Source organism: Cinclus cinclus, chromosome 5 (assembly GCF_963662255.1).
Source record: "Cinclus cinclus chromosome 5, bCinCin1.1, whole genome shotgun sequence".
NCBI lineage: Eukaryota > Metazoa > Chordata > Aves > Passeriformes > Cinclidae > Cinclus > Cinclus cinclus.
In genome coordinates, this window is record NC_085050.1 from 36,820,109 (window position 1) to 36,842,170 (window position 22,062).

The 22,062-nt window shown below is 38.4% G+C and overlaps 1 protein-coding gene across 1 annotated transcript in view; it reads right to left on the reverse strand.

Moving 5' to 3' along the window:
- The window catches only part of GALNTL6 (polypeptide N-acetylgalactosaminyltransferase like 6), a 435,822-nt gene extending 413,896 nt beyond the window's left edge, over window positions 1-21,926 (reverse strand). The window contains exon 1 of the mRNA XM_062492844.1: window positions 21,789-21,926. Within this exon, the coding sequence (XP_062348828.1) occupies window positions 21,789-21,926 (138 nt within the window). The remainder of the gene's footprint in view (window positions 1-21,788) is intronic.
- Between the last annotated feature and the right edge of the window lie 136 nt (window positions 21,927-22,062).

Genomic DNA, 22,062 nt, shown 5'->3' on the forward strand with positions numbered 1-22,062 from the left:
TGCACTGAATCATCTTTATTTTACCATTGTCAAATTCCAACATGTTAATAGGTGTTAATCACAACTTCATCAGTATGCAGAGTGTCTTCTATTGTGTGGATGCTCATTACAGGTAATTTGGCAGCTGTTTTAATGTGTTATCTGTTTCAGCAATGTAGAATATATAATGACAGCTTTACTTTATGAATTTTTATTTAGTCACGAATCTCTTTTCCCTACAAATATTCATTTCAGGTGAAAGCAAGACATGATGCTCTGGTATTAATGGGAAAGAGGAGAAGCCTGGTATGTTTTACAGGTAAGTAGGATGATGTGCTCTGTGTCACCTGACCAAAAGTCAGTCTTGAGGACTAAAATTAAAAGACTGCAAAGAAGTCCCAGCCTCTGAAAACCAGAACCTTGTAGCCCATTTAATGTTTACTGTACGGGATAAACCTACAAGGAACCTGAAAGGAGAAATAAGGCCACTACAATAGCTAGTGCATTTTCTAAACAAGTATTTTTTCTTTGCAAATGAACTAGTTATCAAAACACTGAGGAGGACAAAGAAACTGAGGCAAGCACACACAAAATGTGTGGCTTTCCCTGAATCTGTTTACCAATTTGAAAAATACAGGAAACATGTTGTTTACAGTTTGTCTGGTTATACCATATCTTTTTTCCAGTCTATGCTCTAATTGAAACTGGCTGTATTTTAGCTTACTCTATGATAAAACCAAAATAATTTGTCCTTTTCTTATAGGCTTGCATTAAATTCCTTAAGAAATGGAGACATTTTTCAATTAATTTAACCCTGAATGGATATTTGCCTTTCCAGCTGTATGATTATCACAGAATCTCAGAACAGCTGGGTTGGAACTGAACCTAAAGATCATCTCATTCCAACCCCACTGCCATGAGCAGGGATGTCTCCCACTAGACCAGGTTGCCCAAAGCCTCACCCAGTCTGGTCTTAAACATCTCAGGGGATGGGGAGTCCACAACTTCTCTGGGCAACCTGTTACAGGGTCTCACCACCCTCACAGGGAAGAGCCTAATGTCTGATATTATCTGCCCTTCCCCAGTTTGAAGGCATTGCCCCTTGGTGTGTCACTACATGCCCTTGTGAAAAGTCTCTCTCCAACTCTCTTGTAGGCCCCCTCTGGGTACTAGGAGATGCCATGATGTCTCTCTGAAGCCTTCTCTTCCTTCACCAGGCTTAACAGCTCAAACTCTGTCATCCTGGCATCGTTGGAGAGGCATCCCAGCCCTCAGATCAAATTAGCAGCCTCCTCTGGTCTTGTTCTGACAGGTCAACATCTTTTTTTGTGTAATACAATGTTAGTTTTGTATAAGCTCTGTACATGAGCAGGATATTGAGTAGCAGAGTATGCCAATTTTGGGGTAAAAAAATAAACTAACTGAAAGTAGTTTGCATTTTCAGCACTTCAAAAGAAATCATTAAAATAAGCGTGATATGCTGAAGGTCTCACTTGCAAAAATTATTACGTTCTTGAGAAAAAGCACACAGGTTTTCAATCTGCATGCCCTAAAGCAGCCTCTGTTTCTCTTATATTTTGCAGGTTTTTTTCCATGCCAAAGTCAAACTTATTTAAAAGAGATATTTCATGAAATAGCCCCTTAGTGCAACAGAAAGATGCAATGTCTTGCTTCTGTAAATTTCTGTTCAAGAGCATTACTGCTTTCCTCAAGTTGTAGAGCAGATTTAAAGAGAACAATAGTCTCTAAAAATAAACATAATATATAACAGTCTTTCAGGCAATGTCAAATGCAATAGGAAGAGTGATGAGAGTTCTCCAACATGAGTTTTAATGAATGTTTTTTCTCTCTTGTGTCAGTACGAGTATCATTTATTTTTAAAGCAATCGGTCAGAGTTTTCTGTTAGAATGATGGCCTCTTGACTGATTTTATCCAAGTGCAGACAATAAAGAATAATAACATTGCCAAACTAGGAGTCAGTAATGAACAAAATTTGAAGTCAACTAAAATGAAATACTGCATGAACAAGAATATGGGCTATAAGTCTTCAGAATACAGGAAATAAGCCAGCCACTAACTGACAAGGATTAGGAAGAAATAATTTTCCCTCTGAGCATGATATTCTATAACCATCCATCACAGGAACCAAAAAGAATAAAAATAATATCTTCTGACACCTCTTACTAGACACGGCTGGAGAGGAGTTGAGGCTGATGAGACAAATGAAAAAAAAAAAAACAAAACAATTTTCCCAACACAGAAGTTCATATTTTGTAAATGAACTGTGATTATTAACTGTAAATAAAGTGAAGAGGGAAAAAAATTACAAAAAATATCTAAGAGTTACAACCAAAAGATAAGCCATAGTTATTAAAAAGTTTACACACTAAAATTAAGTAGTGTTAATTTTTACCTAGTTCCTAATACTGTCCAGATTTTTCAAGTGACCTTTTAAAAAGTGGAGAACTTTCCTTGGGAAACCTCTGCTTCAGAGGACTTCTAAGACAGTACATTACTAAACTACATGAAGAAGTTCATTCAGCTCTAGATATGATCCCCCATTACCACATGCCTTTTTACAATTCCCTGATGACTACATATATAATTGATTACATGTATAATTGATTAATTACATAGAAGGTGTTTGAAATCAGCTGCTTTTGCAGGAAGAGTGATTCATAGCTCTTAACTGCTCAGAACCTGGGATAAAATTATGGAATGGTGCCCCCAAATAAGTATAATGAAAGCTCCACACTGATAAAATGCACTTCAAGAGATCACTCAGAGACATCCAATGAAGTCTGAAGCAACAACAAATCTTTCAGTTGCATGTGAAAAACTCCCATGCACTGCTTTATTACAATTTCAACTATCTTAACCATACACATTTCCACCACCTGGAAAGAAAACCTGATCATAGATGTGCTCCTTCTATACCAGTTATGACATCACAAGCTCACAGGCCACTTGAATGAGGGTAGTCCCCAGCCTATGGAATTTGACCCACAAGAGGGAGGCAGTTGGGTGCCGACAGAACAGTGGTTGTTTCAAAGACTTTAATTTTCTTCCCCTTTTCAGCTAAGAGTGCTTGAATTGACTCAGAAAAAAATCCAAGACAGACCAAAAAAAAGTCAAATTAGGACCTTCTGGTTCTTAGGAGTTTTGCCTTGAAAAATATGAGCATAGTAACCTGTCAGAGCTACTGAAAGCTGATATACTGCAGCCAGATTTTTCAGGCTTCCTCCCACCTACTACTGTTTTACAGAAAGACACCTCAAGTAAATTTGGTGACAAAGTTCAAATGATAACTTTTTTCCCCCCATAGCTAGTTGTCTGCTTAAAAGGAAAAGGAAAATGAAGGAAACAGACAGTTTTCCACAGCAGAAATAGTTCAGATTGATTGCTTGGGTAACCTTGAAAATTTAATGTAAGACTGAAAAACACTTCAGTGTGTCACTAATCTGGATGAAAAACCTCTCTAAGTTTTCTGTCAGCCTCATTTCTTCACTTTCCTCTAAAGGAGGAACAGTGGAATAATAACACTGCACATGTGGAGATGAAAAATAAACACAACTATCTTGTCCTAGGAGAAAGAGCCAGCTCTGTGCAGTACCTACCAGAGAGGAAAAAGCCTTCAAGAAATCATTGTAAGTTAAAGCTCAGCAGTAACACCAGTCACACAATAATCACTGGTCATTTGGTTCTCACATTACGCTCTACTCTGCAATTAAGAGCAGCTTTCCAGAGGAAGACTTCCTAGATGGATCTTAAAAATAAGGGAAGCTAATCACACAAAGATGAAATGACAAGCCAGACATCACAGAGGAACTGCAGGGTTGTGAAGAGAGTCTCAGTCATCAGGGAATACAACAATATTTGGTCATCCATATTATTGCCCAGCAAGAAATGGATTTCATATTTGGAAAAAAGGAAGCTATCTTATGACAGCTTAGCTTCTCAGAAAGAACACTGCTTATTCTCATTTCAAACATTTAAAGAAATGAGATTATCTACAGATACCGTGTGTCAATTTTTAATCAGACTGCAATGTAGTTATACTTTTCTAACATAATATTCTATTATTAATTTTTATGCCAAATAACCATGAGCAAATACAGCATAGTAAGACGTTGGCAAAGTTGATCCTGTAAAATCTATTTGAATTATCCATTACATAATTGTCTGCTGGCACATTTTCTCACCTTTGAGATAGCCAGGGCTACTCCTCTGAAAATGAACACAATATGAACACATCAATTGGTTTGTTTGTGCCTGTAGACTATCTACAGGCAGACCACAATGTGAAAGGTTTTGGTGGGCATTCTTTTAGATATAGATAGAGAAATATACATACACACACATTTAAAAAGGCTACTACTGTAAAAGTAACTGCTTCTTCTATCTCTTTGAAACTCTAAATCATCTTTGCTTACAGTTCAAATCAAATTCATAAACCACAAAGAGTACACTCAAACTTTGTTTGAAAAATCACAACCCTGAAGCCACTTGAAAAAAAGACTGCTGTTTGTATACATAGACATGTCCTCCATGCATGACTTAGACATCTCCCCCATGCATGAATAACACATGAATTATATTTAAAATTATTTAATGAAACCACATGGTAACTACTGTTCTTTATTTTATTAAGAAGATGTACCCCTTATGTAATTCTTATTTTTAATATATTCTTTTATTTTCTGTCTCAAAATGACAAGTTTGGGGTTCATACTATGTATTCAATTTGCTTATGAAGTGCCAAATAAATTGTTGGCATTTAACCACATCAGGGTGAAAACACTGTGTGCAGGACTGTTAGCAACCATTAGCTCAAAATTGTTCTTTTTAAGACTTCATAGATCTGGCTTTACTGAGTAAAAGCCTTTCAAAAACAGTTGTACCATTAGATTAATGCTACTTGATCTTATTTTTAACCTGTAAGAGCTGATACTTTTGTACGCTATTATTAGGTTAACTGTCATACTAACCGATTTCTTTTATCCACAGCAAAGACTCAAAGTAATCAGTGGTACAAACTTCTCCCTCAGCCACTGCTTTGAAATATCACTTGCAGGGATGAGAAAAGGGTTTGGGATCAACGCCTTCCAACCCTGAGCCTCCTAACAGATTTTCTTCCAATGATTGTGAAGTTGCTGAGAGTTTGGTAATAGACATTATTGCTAGAGTACTTCATTGTGTTCACTGGTGTTCAAAAACATATTTTGAAAACAGCAGGGAGAATGAGGATTTGAGAGGTACCTTGGAGCACAAAAGAGAACATGAAAGAAGGTATAAAGGTTGATACTGGAAACAAGTCAGAAGAAACTAACAGATGGCATCCCAGAAAAGACTGACTCCCTCTATGGCAAAATTGTGTCAGTCCAGATGGTGACTGACAGCACTGATTACAAAACTCTGCTCCCATTGAAGGCAACAGAAGCTTTACTCTGGCAATGGGGATTATGCCAATGAAGTTTATTTTTTATTCAAAACCCTGTTGATCTTTATTAAATGCTCTACAAGAACTTGTATAGATCTTAAATTCTGGTCAACAGTATAGCTGACTGGATCATATTGCAAGTTGTATGTAAGAGCTGGGACAACATAGCAGTCATGTACTTAAGAAAGACAGAAATTAAAACAATTTCTGCACCATATATAAAAGTGCAGTCTAGAAGCAGATTTTTAAAAGTATGCCATGGTTCTGGACTTGTGCAAAGCTTTTCACACTGTCCTGCATGAAATTCTTGTCTCTAAACTGGAGAGATACAGATTTTATGGATAGACCACTCAGTGGATAAAAAATCGGATGGATGGATGGATGGATGGAGTTGTGGTCAAGGGTTCAATGTTCAAACAGAGAATGGTGGCAAGCAGCATTTCTCAGGGGTCAGTACCAAGACAAGGTGCCATTTAACATCTCTGTAGCAATACAGGCAGTGGGATTGAGCACACACTCAGCAAGCTTCCCAACACCACCAACCTGCATGGTTCATCCAGAGGGACTCTGAAAGCAACTCCAAGTACAAATACAGGTTGGGCAGCAGTTGATAGTAGCCCTAAGGAGAAGGATTTGGAGATGTTGGTTGACCAGAAGCTTGACATGAACCAGCAATATGCACCTATTGTGCAGGAAGCCAACCAAATCCTGGGATATATCACTTCAATATCTATCTGTACTCAACAGTTCAGGTTATAGGGTAATGAACATACAGCTCTGTAGGCATTCCTCAGAGTAATTTGAATATTTTAAGGTCATAATCTCCTCTTTGCATTAAATATATATATTTAAGAAAATATTTCCCTTCAATATTAAACAAAAAGAAATCGAAACCTACAACCCCTCTAAGCTGTTTCACACATTGTGAACAATACCAGCATCTCAGACTGAAGATGTTCCTTACGACACTTCACCATATTCAACGTTCAACATTCAACTCGAGGAGGAAAAATTTAACATTATTTTGAATAGAGAAAAAGTTGCATAAAAAATTAAAAGCAAACAAACTACACAGAACACTCCAGGATCCTACTGCTAGCAAGCAACATAGGATGGAGATTAGTGCCCCCTCTAACTATCCATTAGAGTTTCAAATCTTGAAATTGTGTCTTTAGTCTCCCTCAAATGTTAACTCATACACCAAGGCATGCATTTATAATAGGAAAAGACATATTATTACTTAATTAAATTATACTTAATCTAGGGTGTGTACTTTCTCAGGGTGCCAAACTTCACATTACAATGTGTGCAACATTGAAGCTGTCTGGCCACACTACTCTTCCCGGCTTACCAGAACATTATCTTTTAGCAAGAAACTCACTCAAAATCATCTGTTCCATTACTTGATTTCCAATCGGCAACTACTATGGAGAAGTTTAACTTACACATTATTAGTTTAAGAATTACTTTTGTAAGGTATACAAACAGGTCCATCCAGCTAATTGCCTGTTTCTGACAGTAAACAACAGCAAGTTCAACAGAAATATATAAATACATGACAAACAAACAACTTCACTTCCCTAAAATAGCCTTCCAGACTACAGCAACTGATGGTTCAAGGACACTGCAAGCCAGAGGCGCCGTCTTTATCCCTAATGTATTTTTCCTCCATGAATGTATTCAATTGTTTCTTGAAGCCATGTAAGCTTTTAATATCGCTGGTTCAGAAAGCTCCATAGCTTAATAATCTATTGTACACAAACCTGCACCTGCCATTTGTTTTGATAGCAGTACAGTACTTAATTTGATGCTATTATTTCTATTGAAAGCAAGAATTAATAAAGTGATGCCTGCATATCTTTTCCATGTTACTCTTTTCTCAGGTACCTCTATCATTCTCTGACCTCTCATCAGTCAGACAACAATGAAACCTTTACTTAATTTGGTCTCCATTAATAGGTTATCTTTTCTATCCCATCTGTGACGATTATAATTGAACAAGAATTGTACAATATTTGAGAGTACACAACGAATTTATGCAGTAGTCATAACAATGTTATTCTCTTGAAATGAAAGCAAACATTTTTATAAAACTAATATAAGCATCAAGAGCTCCTTCCTGAGTAGCAATTACTGTGTCAAAAGTTATTGCTGCATATGTAAACCTAGGATTATTTACTTCCCCATAAACATTATTTTATAATTTTTCCACGTTTTTCTTTAGAGGGCTAGACAAAGAAAAAAGATTATATGGACAGATCCTGAAATACAGCAGCAAAATTCTGCCTATATTCTACCCCAAACTTCCCACTTCCTTATTTTCTCCCTATTCCATTACACAAACTCTTTTCATTATAATATGTATTCCAAACAGTGGCCATTGGAATGCAGAGATCATTGTTTTATGCCTCTGTCTCCTACACATGGAACATCTTAATTTTCAAGGACCTGAGAATTACCTTAGCCAAACAACCCCAAACCATAATAAAGTTTTTACTTTGCTTCCTGTGATTCTTCAGAAGCAATTGGAATGAATCTTTTTGGTCTTGTTTCACCTTGCAAGTGTTCAAATGTTCAAAATCTCTGCTCATCTCAAGCAGCTCAGCCACTGCCAAGTCACTGTTCTCCTAAACAAAGTAGGAGTCTTCATTTTAAGAACTGATTTTACCCCTCTTTAAAACAGGTAACAGGCCACTAAACTTTGTAAATATTGCTCTGGAGAAGTGTGTAATCTGTTTCTTTTAAGCAAATTTCTAAAAGTTTGGTATAGGTGTATTTTCAGGCCATGACTGGAGCCAGTTTTCAGCTCCTCTTCCAGAAGACCTGTTTAACAAAAAAAATGACAGCCACAGCCTAAAGTTACTTGAAAAATTTCATGAGCAAGTCAAGTTTCCCAGGCACTGCCAAACCTGTGAAGTACAATACCCCTGAAGACTGGTCAATACCAGTTTTATTGAGATAAGATTGTGTTGCTAAAATTTTGTTATATCGAGCTGATTTTTGTTTGTTTTTTTAAATCTGCAGCATAAACTGCCCATCATCTTGGAGTCTAGCAAAGCAACTACAGTGCAGTTTTAAACAGAAAATTAGATTAGATTAAAACATAGAGATGTATTTGGGATGAGAAAATTCACATCTCCGCATTTTGAAAAATATATAATAAGCCCTCATTTCAACTCAATTAGAAAGCAGAACACAGCAAGGAACACGTTACACTTCCAAAAAGGAAAAGAAGTTTTGCAATAACTAAGGATGTGAATTTTACAAGAAAAATGTTAATGCACTGCTTTTACAAATGAAGTTTTGGGAAATAACCAGTACCACAATTCTCCCAGCGCACCAGATGTAACATCCTTCAGGCTGCAGGGAAAGGGCAAGTACATGTGTAGTAGCATGGAACTGTGTAAATTTGGGCGGTATAGAAGGGGTGACTGCAGTTATGCCCAACATGTCCTAAACAGCACCCATACCTTTATATCAAAAGGATCTAAGTGCCCTGTATTCTCAGAGCATTTGCACAAAAATGTGACCCCGTGTACAACCAAAGAATACAAGATAGAATCTCCTCTCAAGAAGGAGAGTTAGTTTGCCCCATGCAAATGCAAAGCATGCTTTATTCACGTTTCCAATTCACTGTAACGTTAAAAGCCCACAGGTCATGTTTGTACAATGCAGTTAACATAAAACTAAGAGCTTACTGCAATCAAAATAAAATATTCCTCACTGGCATTACTTCAATAATTGACCTAGCCCAGGGTCGTTTTAAAACAGTTTAAATGCATCATTAATCCAGGGTATTTCACAGCAGCTTTACTAATATGCTATAATAAATTAAAACAGAGAAGCAAGGTTGCAGTCAATATGCACCAGTAATGTAATATCAAAATATGCCAAACATGCAGATTAAACATGAAAGACAAGGCACAGGAAACACAACAGCAACACAACTTAGAAGTTCAAGAAATATATTTGATGGGATATATTTTCCTTATTATTTTCCTTGGTGCATATTTTCATTACTTACATGTTCCTTTCCTATCACTTCCATTCTATCATTCCAGCAGCTTCTCCACCTTTATTAAAAGATAGTAGCTGGTCTCTCAGTCAACCTGATCAGTAAATTGGAGATTAATCTGTGATATGAAGAAGGTTACTAAATGGAAGAGAAGGTCAGTTGTTTGATTTTTGATCCCACACACCAGGAGACCAGGAGATTAGCAAAGTGTATTATAAGGACAGCAGCCTTGGGCAAGTATTTTTGAACAATCTTGTCTATGACTTCCTAAATAAACATACACATAAAAAAATCTGTATGTGAGTCCACTTACTAAAGAGTAGACATGACTAACAGGAAAGACTGGTAATAATCAAGGGCATAAATGAAATGAGCCACCATCATTATTTACTACAGATTTCAAGTCTTCTCAAGTAGAGGAGGAAAAAATGGTTCAGTAGATTGTTGAAAGTTATGGCTGTTCAAAAACTGAACATAAAGTCAGCCCACACGCAATCTGTTTTTAAAGAGGGATGAGAGACAAGAAACAAAAACCTCCAAATTTATTAAAATCTCCAACTTAAAAATGCCAAAGACACTGTAGATTGTGCCCAATTCATACTCATTAGCATATGCTTCTCCAAGTATTCACATCGTGTTTTTCACAAAATTGTTCCATTCCTCTCAAGATTGTTGGCATGTTACAATAAGAAAAATATATTCCCTCTCCCTGTAAGAAGCAAAGATGGTCTCTTCACCTTCTGCCCATAAACACATACGAGTGCACATATATATACCTGTAAGTAAAAGGAAAAACTCAAAACCTGCACTAACAACTATCTCTGAATAATCTACTTTACTAACAACTTCTTTAAAATGCATTGAAAGAGTTTCATGTCTCACTGAATTTTAGTTTTAAACTTAATTCAGGAAGATTTTACTCTTACAAATCACAGAACAAACATTTCTACAACACAAGGAGTGTCAAGTTTTTCCAAAATCTATGTCTTTGAAGGGGTTATGAAGAGCACATTCTACTGGCCATGCTCTCTGCTGTGGTCTAACCCTACCCAATAGCCAAGCTCCAGGCAGCCACTCACTCTCCCACCAGCAGGACCAGGTAGAGACTTGGAAGGATAAAAAATAGAGAACTCATGGATTGAGATAAAGACAGTTCATAGAGAACACGGAAGTCATGCACACAAGCAAAGCAAATCAAGGAATGAATTCACTGCTTCCCATGGGCAGGCAGGTGTTCAGCCATCTCCAGGAGAGCAGGGCCCCATCACAAGAAATGGTTACTTGGGAAGATGAACACCATCATTCCAAAAAACATTGCTCTTCTTTCTCTTTCTTCCCTCCAGTTTACATATGTTGAGCACGATGCCATATGGTCTGGAATATCCCTGTGGTCAGTTTGGGTCACCTGTCCTGGCTGTGTCTCCTCCCATCCTCCCAAGCACACCTACCTTCCTCCCCAGTGTGGCCATATGAAAACCAGAAAAGGCATTGGCTCTGTGCAACCCCTGCTCAGCAATAACTAAAACATCTCTTTATGGTCAACCCTGTGTTCAGCACAAATCCAAAACACAGCCCCATACCAGAAACTATGAAGAACTTTACTCTAAATGGTCTCAGCTGAAACCAGCAGAATCTCCCATGTTCATTTGTCATTCACATCCATTCCAGATGCAGAAGCAGGTTGCGGCTTAGCATGATGCCATCTCCATCTCCTTGTTCCCAATATAAAATGCATTTTTTCTTCATTGCTTCTGAAGGAGACATCTGTTGTGAGTCTTGAGCATCTGAAGAAAAATGTCTCTCACATGTTCGTACTGAAGTCACTTCAAAGAAGACACCTTTATCTTCAGCAACTGCACTATTGTGGGGTCTGCACATGCACAACAGCACTTAGAATTTTGCTGGGAAACCACCTCAGTTTTACAGAAAGTCTCACATTAATAATGCTGTCAAACAATTTCTCTCAACACCTTTTGTAAGAATGGTTTAAACAACATCTCAGCATCCTTACTGTTCTTAGTGCACCCTCTCCTCAGGGAGTAAGAAGACAGGGAAGGATTACAGAAAGTAATGGACCTTGTTTCGAGTAAAATTTGTTTCCCATCCCTCTGCAGCTTTGCTGCTTTTCCCCGATGGAATTCCAGAAGTTTCCTGTCCTCCTCTGAAGCGCTTCCTGCTCACATGGCATGCCTGTTCATATTGCTAAAAATGGCAGATTTCAAAATCCATTAGTATAAGCAATTGGTGAACGTGAACACAACTTCAGTTTCATGTTAGCAAAGCATAGGCTAATATATATGTTCTGGCTGCACTTACATTTGGGCTTGTATTTTTTTAATGGATTACTTTAGGAAAAACAAAGATATAAAACCACACTCCTGTCAATATAGTTCATGCAGTATAACTCAAAATAAAATCTGACCTCTGTGGAGGAACATCTCCATGTGCTCAGAGAAACTTCCACTGCTTCATCATTACTGGAAATTATATTAAGGATGCCCAAGGTTGCTGGAAAATATTTAATCTGATGTGAAACACAGGTTACATATACTTCAGGAATATTTTGCTTTGAGACTTACATATGTAATTTTTTTAATTTCCCACTAATTTTTAGACCCATCACAAATATTTCTTATTCTCGTCTGTGTTGTTTCTTTAATGATTCTGTTACTTTAGAGGAGAATTTGTTGCTCAATGTCATAAAAGTCCTGATTTCACATTTTTATACTGGTGTTATAATTGTAAAATTTGATCAGCAATTTGAATGTCACTTTAGTTTATATTGAGCAATTCTGCAGAAACAACATCTATTCAAGTCTGTCATTCATTTTGTACCCATAACAAATGCGACTCAAAATGTAGTCATTTATCAGAGTCTGAGAAAAAGATAAATATATTGCTTGTTGAATGGCCTTAATGTGTCTTTTAAGTGCATTCTTCATGCTAATGTGAAACTACTGCTCTATAGAAAAAGCAATCTAAAAATTTCCACAACTCAGTCCAATACAGTAATTTACCCAGGAACTAAGTGGGATATCAACAACATTAAATAACCTGAAATGTGGAGGGTTTCCTTCCAAGAAAAAGCAAATGAAAGAGAAAAAGCAGCAAGAGATGGAAGTGTGTGCTATGTTGAAAATAAAAGCTGAAAAACCATATTAGGCATGGTGCTCTCATATTAAAAAAAAACATATTAAAAAAGTCAACTACTGCATTAAACCACGTATTAATTCTGTTCAAGACCCATGACTCAGAGCTGGAGAACCACTGAAGGATGGGGCTTCAGCACTAGATTTGGGGCAATTTACAGTCTCTCCTCGAGTTTTCTAGTAGTTACCTCTGGCTAACTACTACTACATCTGTGCAGGTTTTGCCAGGGACAAGTGAAGATTTGCCAAGGGCAAAGTTGAACTGCACAGAAGGCATTTCAGTTGCCGGTGTCTGCTGGAGCTATCTCTTGTGGGTGGGAGCATCACAAACCTCTCTAGTCCATGCCCATTGTTTGACCTTAATCCCTTGGACACAACCAAAAAGTTACAGCAAAGTAACACAAAATTCATCCAAAAGTTACATCACAACCCCAAATTTTAGCCCAAGGAGTGGATGACAAAACAAAAAGACGAACTGCCTGTGGCAGAAAATTGTTTTATCTAATGCAAAATTGGGAAATTTTGCTCACGATGAGCAAAAACATATGGGATAAAATACTTATCTCACAGTAGAGGAGCTGTTAACACTGCAGGGCCTGCGTTTCCCAGGCATTGGCTCTGAACAGGGACACAAGGAATCCTTCCTCTTCCCTATTGCCATCTATAAATGGAACTTGTCATAGACTGCTATGAAATATTCTTACTTGTCCTAAATATTCGTTTGCCTTCTCCTAGTACTTAACTGATAGAAAGCTATTTACAAAGAGCAAAAATAAGTAATCAGGCTAAAATTTGCTAAATAAACACATCTGTTATTTTAAGTACAAGTATGAAAAAATATCCTTCTTTAGGCAAATGAGCACCTTAAGTTAGTCTGATAAATCTACACTTACACACATCAGTGAGCAATCCAATTTCTACGCACCTTGTACTAATACTGGTGTCCTGACAAAATTCTAGTCTAGATAATTACTCTGCCTAGCTAAAACTCTTAGAAGTATTGCATGCTGTCATAAACTACTGCATAGCAAAGACGAAAACTGTTCAATTGCCATTGCTGCTTAAGCACAGAATCAATGGTTTATCACTGATCAATGAATCATTTAAGTCGTACAGGCCAGATTTTCTAGTCTACTATATCCAATTTGCACTGCAAATTTCACATTACAAAGAAACAAACAAAAACCAACTGGCAATACACAGGAAACTGCACTGGACATGGCAGCTCTCAGGTGAAACAAACACGGCAAGTTTCATGGCACTGCACATCCATGGTACTGCCAACTGCACCAATCTCCAAATTTCTTGTTGCTGCAGTTCTCATGGGGGTGACTGTTCACATGGCTCTGAAGACGACACAAAAGTTTTCTTCAGAGAAAAGTCTGCAGTTAGGCTTATACTGTTCTGGAGGTGGTTTCAGATGATCCAGTGAAGCATCTGTCAAATACCATTGTGTACTGTCATCAGGGATTTGGCTGAAAACTTCTGGCATGGCAAGGTAAGGAGCAGCTGGAGGTGATGGTGGGGAAAGGGATGCTCTAGTTATCTGTTAAATCCACATGTGACGAGAAAGCCTCGTATTTCTGCTAGTGACTGCTTCCTAAGGACAGAGGTGTTCAATAAACAGGATTTGACCAGAGAAAGATGTAACAGGAAATCCCTTCAATAGAATCAGCCAAGAGATCTTAAAATGACAGCATAAGGAAACACTGTCCCTGTGAAATATGACCTTGAACAGAAACATAACAGCTCTGACCCTGTGGAGCACAAGCATCCAGAAGAGAGTGGGATATTGTGGCCCATATATTTCTATGTTAGCTGGACGTACACTTCATTTTTGCTCATACACATCATTTCTGTTCCTGCAATACTCTTTGTTATTAGTTTGGTGATTAAATAGCTGACTTGAATCACTGGGTGCTTGCATAGACTTCTGGCCATGTCATAGAAAAATGTGTGAAAATAACAGAAATTAAGGTAAAGAATTTGAAAAATAAGCATGAAGTCCTGTTAAATAGCAGCAATAGATTTTCTTCCTCTTCTTCACCTCTTGAGCAAACCGTCACAAACTTCTCCCATGGTGTTTCTTATCAAGAAGAGGGAAGGGATTTCTCTGTTGAAGATGCATTTTGAATAAGATTATCTAGACAAATATATCATACAGTGAAACTCTTCCACATGTGACAATTGTCAAAATCAGGTTGAAATCAATGAACCATTACAGAGCTTGACTTCAAAAACCCATTTACATTATGTGCTGATTGTGGATGGGATAAAATTAATTTTCCTCACAGCTGCTGGTAGGGGGCTGTATTTTGGATATGTGCTGGGATGTTTCTGTTGTTGCTGAGGAGGGCTTACACAGCGTCAATGTCTTTTCTGCGTCTTGTACTGCCCTGGCAGTGAGGAGGCATAGGCTGTACAAGAAGCTGGGAGAAAACAGCTGAAACAACTGAAAACAACTAACCAATGGGATATGCTATATCATATGGCATCAGAGTTACAATAAAACTGCAGGAAGAGGTGACAACAGGAGTGATGGCATTTGTCTTCTCAAGTAACTGTGATGCATAATGGAGCCTGACTTTCCTGGAGAAGGCTGAAAACCTGCCTGCCCAGGGGAAATTGATTCTGTGTTTTTTGCTTGCATGTGGGGCTTTTGCTTTACCTATTCAACTCTTTACCTCAACCCACGAGTTTTCTCACTTTTACCCTTTGGCTTCTCTCCTCCATCGTGCTGAGATGGGAGTGGGTGCACAGTGGTGTGGTGTTTACTTGCCTGCCAAGGTTAAAACATAACACACTAAAATTCTCAGAAGGTTCAGAAGGTCACCATATCCTAATGAAGCCTTTTCACATTTTAAAGAAACCATTAAGAGAATGGGACTGCTAATTCTTTCAGCCAGCACTATTTGGTCTTTTGTCCATGAGGAACATTTACAATACATATAGAATGTTTAGTTTGGGATTCCTGAATTGCATTGCATTTAACTTGTTGATCTCTGAATTAATTTTTTTCAGACTAATTTAAAGTAGCCAAGACGTCTGCTCCTGGCCCAAATCCATCAAAATAGTCAGTACATACACAGTTTTTCTGCAGTCAATTGCTATAAATATGTGCATCAGCATATTGCTAAACAAAGACCATAAGTTACCTGTCTGAGCATTAAAAACAAGAGAAAATCTGAATTGTTCTTTCTTCTGTATGTGAACAGACACCTGCCTACATACACAGCGCACACAGTGCAGTCTGGCTCCTGACCAGGATGAACATATAGTACCACTGCAATCCTTCACAGCCAGACAAAAGAGAAATTTCCAGCACAGGGAGATGAGAAAGTTTAGGAAAAAGCTGAGCATCATAGCCCAGTGAGGGGACAAAACATAGCTTGGGTATCCCCCTAATAATTTTGCACCCCACTGCTTCAATACGGCCATGGAATCCCCTTCATCACAGTAGTCTTTCTACAAGTCCAAGTGTCAGAATGAACTGAGGTTTCTTGATCTTGTGTTTTGATTTGGATTAAGCCAAAATGATTATGCACAATAAATTAGCTGAAATACATTACAAATGCTGAGTAAAATGGAAAGAAAATTAAATATAGAAACCAGCTTATTTTATCCTGAAAGATATACTTTATTTAGTAACACTCCTAAAAATTGATAGGTATTAAATTAACCACAGGAGGGCTCCCTCTGGTATACTGAATACAACAGAAGCATACTGTTTTAAGATAAAATACTATTTTTGGCAATAAAGTAACAAAAGTTTTAGAAATCAAATTATATTTTCCTCAGTAGGCTCCAATATAAACAAGGGAACAAAATTACACACGAACAATTTAGATAAAAGAACTGAATTACGTAAGTGTTAACTGTGTGACTCAAAACACCTAAAAGGCAAACTCAGGTTGCCAATGCTCTGCATTTTAAGGCATTAAGCTCTGTTTTGTCATGTCAGGTACAGGGACTCTTGGAGCTGACACACCAGCACAGCAATCAGCATAGCAATTAACACAGCCATAGAATAAAATAGTATTGAACACACCAGGTCCCAGCTGCTGCTCTGAGGAGGGAAATGATGACTTGCTTGGAACAACACATGCAAATAAACTGAGTAGAGAAAGTGAGGCTTCATATTATCAGTATTTTTTATAGTCTGACAGGTACTGTCCCAAAATAGCAGAAATAAATGTCAGCAGCAGTCAAGCAGCTACTTTTGTGGACTTGAGCCTGTTTGTCACTCTACTTCTCTGCTAGAGAGAAACAAAACTCTCCTGCCTCATAAGTTTGTGGTGAAAGCAAAGATAAATAATGGAGACAGTGGAACTAAATACATAAGTAAATGACAGTGTCCTAACAGTGTAATAATAGAAAACAGGTGCATATTTATCTCCTAATTAACCATATTTTGTACAAGATTTTGCAACTGTTGAAATCAACCAGAAAGGCAAAGGAAATACAGCTGGGTGGGGGAAGAAAGTTGTGCTCTCAAGATGCTGATTTTATGCACCAGAAACAGAATTCACTAGCCAAACTTTGTACTTTTCTGGCATCAACACTGAGTTAACAGGGTTAACTGTCCTGTAAAAATTGAGTATTAGAACCTCTGTGATAAACAGTAGGAAACATTGAATTCTGGGGTAAATTTAATTTTTCCACTTCTTTCACAGACTTTATTGCAAGACAGAGTTCAGGCTGAAGTTGCTTTCTGGATTCAGAAGACAAAGTTGGTACTTTCATAACCACAAGGCTTAGTAAGTCGATTTTGTGCCTATTTGCCAACCACAATACAGGCCTAGGACTTGTTAGAACTAAGTTCTCCTTATCCTAAGGAGTTCATTTAAATCCATACCTCACTATCCCATGAGAAAGGTATAATCTTGGGGCTAACCAGATGGAAGCCCAGGCTTCACAGGACAATGGAAAGAGAGCTCCATGACTATCCCATGGAACAATGCTTCCCCCTCACAGCACAGCTTTTGCTCTTTGTTCTGGACACCATGCATGCACGAAAATAAAAAAGGGCCAATACCACCACCAGCTTCTCCAGTAGAAGTGCCTCATTCAGGAGGTTAAAGCAGCACCCCACACGACACCAGAGCATATGTGAAACAAAGCCAGAAATCTACCTTCTTTCCTTACTTTACACGTGATAAAGCATTTCAGCAATACACCTACAAGTATTACAGAGCATCTGTGACCAAGAGATGCTGCTATTCAAATCAATTTTAAGTGAGGAGATTTGACACCAGGAAGCAGGGATGTGATGAATGAAAAAAAATACAAAATGACATTGAAATGCATTAGGGGTTACTTCACTAGACTGCTCCCCTTTCAGTCACCACTCACACTGGCCTCCCATATGAACAGAAAGTAACATACACCACAATACCTACATAACAGACACTGGAAAATTGCTGCAAGACATTTGGTAGTTTTACATGAAGTTATGCTTCACATACTGCTTCATATACTGACAGTGTATGAACAGACAAGGGTAAAGCCTTACTGTAGCCAAACAAAGTAGCACCAACTTTAAGATAGCACAAGATAACCAGGTTTGGACAGGATTACATCCTACTGGATGCACTAAATTGTTGCTTTTCCTCCATAGAAAACAAAACTGAAAGTAAAAGCTTTACCAGCATAACTTAGTATCCAAACACCCTGGTCTTGGAATTTTATCAGATGATCAGACAAGACACTTATATCACACACGTAATATCTCCATGACAATACAAAAACAAAAACTCCCCCTCCAAAGTTAAACTAACTGTAAAAAATGTAATCAAAACTCAAGGACGTCAATGTTTTAAGGAATTTTTAAGGCTTACTTTTTAAAAGGGCAATAAAATACCCTATTCAATTCCCCTTATTCCCACAGTATAGCAAGGAAGGCAGTCTTAGAAAGACCAAACTAGAAATAAACTATTTTTTCCCCCCTCATGTCTACCATTTATGTCAAACTGTATTTTATGGAAATCTTGTTGCACCACATAACTCAATCTTTACATGTACATTTACCATTGAAGCTCTACCTTAACTATGATAAAACAGAAGTAAAAGACAATAACCAAAATATAAAAATCAAGCCTATCAAGTTCTCAAGTGAAAACATGACAGATTTAACAAGTTTATATTAAACAGAGGTTCGCAGAGATCAATAATGTTTATAGAATTAATGTAAAGTGATCAAAATCATTAATGTCTGAAATCATAACTGTATCATTTTCTCATTTTTCAATTTTTCCTAGAGAAGAGCTTCTCTACTTGGAAACAGTATTTGCACAATGAAAAACAATTCTTACGTAACTTATTGCAGCACTGTTTTCATGAAAAAAGCAGTCAACTTAGTTTGTCATATTAGAATTTCTAGATAGCAGTAAAGAATACAAGTGCCTCTTCTAGGCAGTGGAAATGACACAGTCCCCAGGGGACACTGTTCTACCATTGATAGAAACAGACTATTTTTGCATTGTGGACTGCTTTCAAACAGCTTCTCTGCTTACTGCTGTCAGGGTGTCAATACCTCCTCCATCAGACTGCCATTCCTCCTTCACTCCAGTGCTGTGGCAAGCAGCTGAGCTGGTGGGAGAGGATGAGAGAGCCCTCATTCACAGGGAAGTTTGGGGATGTTTGTTTCAGCAATAAATGCAAAAGCTTAATTTATAAGTAGTCAAAACATCATTTTACCATGCCATCTCCTCAAAAACACCTGATGATCTATAACATGAATTGAATTGTTCTTAAAACAGGATGGCACATTTATAAACACTACTGTCAAGGTCAGAATACCAACTAGATGTTCATTTTACCCATGAAGGCAAAACCAGTTCAGCCTGTAACTAAATTACTGAAGTCACACACAGCTCTGCCTCTCCCGCATGGTCAGGACACACCACAGCAGTCCAACTGTACATCACTAGCATGGTGTGCTGACTCTACACACACATACCTTTGTAACCTATCATAATCTTAGAATATATAAGAAAAGTCTGTTGCAGTTTCAGTAGGACAGACCTGAACTTGTGTTAAATCACACTAAGTATCAAGAAATTGAATACCTCAAGGGCAAAGAATAACTGTGCTGAGTGCTTAAATTCTTCCATCTGCTACTAACTTAACAGGGCAAAAGAAGTTACATTTCTGCTAGGATACTATTTCTAATGCAGTCTTTTCTATCATGACCTCATTTACAGAGTAGTCGCAGAGAAGTCCCACAATTTTTATATTTCAGGGAGTTTAACTCAAACTCATATTTCAATCCCTGCTCCTTGTAAGTATTTTAGGTTATAACGTGCACATCAAAAGACATAAGTAACCTAACTGCATTACTTGTCTGCACTTCAACCTTCCATCGTCACTGGGTAATGATATTGCCAACATGATTTCAATACTTACCATGATAACAGAATTACATTAGAGTCAGCTGTAAGGTTCAAAATTTCACTGTTCATTTTTATTGTTTTTCCATTAAACAGTCCCATTACTGCTCAATTAGTATTCACACTGGGAGAAAAGTGAAGAGGAAAAAAAGGGGAAGAAAAAAAGGAAGCTAGTAAAAAGATCTTTTCAGAAAAACTTAGGATGTACAATTTTTAGGAGTCTCATAAGCAAGCCTCACTAGTCCTTGACGTATGCTTAGCTGTTTATTTCTTATACCACTTTACCGAAAACCTTTTTTTAATTATTATTATATAAAAAAGCTCCCTTTCATTCTTATCAAGTCATGTTCTACTTAAGAGTACACTCTTGAACATTAGAAATTTCATCAAAGCATGTGTGTTATAAAGAGCCATGAAACACACATGGAAATCATTATTTGCATTGAAAACCGTAGCTTTCCTAACTCACAAAGAAAATTAGAAACTGCGAAGACTGCAGTGCACACCTTGTAAACTAATGACAGACACTTATGATCATGTATAATTTTCTTTCAGCAGAAATTACTTCCAACTAAATTTTAGCACCTGACACCTATGGCATTTTAAAACCCATGGAAACATAAAGTAAGCTTCACATTAAGAAGCTATCCTTAACTTCCTCCTCTAGTAATATTCAGCATATTTCATTAGTTAAAGTTATGATACTTTGGAGGACTAACTTCTATAACGGATACCCTTGTTAACAAAGAATCAAGCATGTTATTGCCCAGTTGAAGCCATTGGGTGATGGCCCTTGAAATGAAGGCTACTAATACACTAAAATGACAAATGAATACACTCTAATGTGAAGGCTATAGAAGTAGTAAACAAGCTAAAAGATCATACAATCCCATAATTTCTTACCAATGATCTATGAAACATTCATGTTATGTTTAAGTTACACTGACAATTACAGTGTAGGAGCATTGTACTGTTGAACAGAGCAAACACAAGCTTCGGTAAATTAAAGGCAGGGTTATAAAGAAGTGCATTACAATAACTCCCTAAAACTAAACTTCACTTAATGCAGGTCATACTGTGATTTATGAGCCATGCATAAAACCATCAAGCTGAAGAATAACTCAAGCAAGAAACAGCTTATGTCAACAGCTCCCATTAATAACAGCGATCAAGAAAACTGTAAACTGAAAATATTTGTAAGTTCTTTGTGACACCAGTCTGACAAGCAGTTAAACACAACATCGCCGCATCAGGACACAACAGTAATATTCAGAAGAGAAAAAAATAAAACGCTGTCAGTCACTTCTGCCGAATTTACAACAGAAGAGGAAACAAAAAATATCGGTGCTAAGACATCTACACGGATCCCAAGCAATTTCAGCGGACCTATAGCCACACAGCAGTTCGAGAAGTATTGCAGAGAGGCGGGCAAAGAAAAGTTGCAGTAAAACCTCCACTTCTTGTAATGAAAATTAGAGCCCAGCATCATCCTCAACTCACCAACGCAGCACACAAAATCCCACGTCCTCCTAATTTCAGAGGCAGCCTCTGTGCCTGCTCACCCTTTGCCCTTCCCGGGGAAGCCCAGCCCGGCAGACTGAGATGCTCTCACAACTTTCTCTCTGCGGCGCGGCGGTAGGACAAGCACGCGTGCCGCCGCCCCCGCTCCGCGCCCTCGGTCGGCGCCCCGGGCGCCCGCAGCCCCGCAGGGGCAGAACCGGGGCCAGAGCCGGGGCCGGGGCCGGGGCCGGGGCCGTGTCCCGAGGGGCGGCTGCCGCCCGGCTTGGGCCGTGCTCCCGGGCGGCTTCGCACCTACCTGCGGCTCCGCGGCTTCGGGCGGCTTCACCAGGTGCTTCTCCTTGTACAGAGACCAGAGGCCGATGTCGGGCAGGAAAATCAGAGCCGCGGTGAAGAGCAGCGTCATTTGCAGAAACCTCTTCTGTTTCCTCTTCATGGCCAAAGCCGGGCTGCTCTGCTGGCGGCGGCGGCGTCAGCTCCCCCAGCACCGCGGGGCCAGGCTCTTCCCTGCCCGCAGTCCCTCGGAGGGGCCCGGCGCCGCGGAGAAACTTCGCCCGCCTCACGCCTGCCCA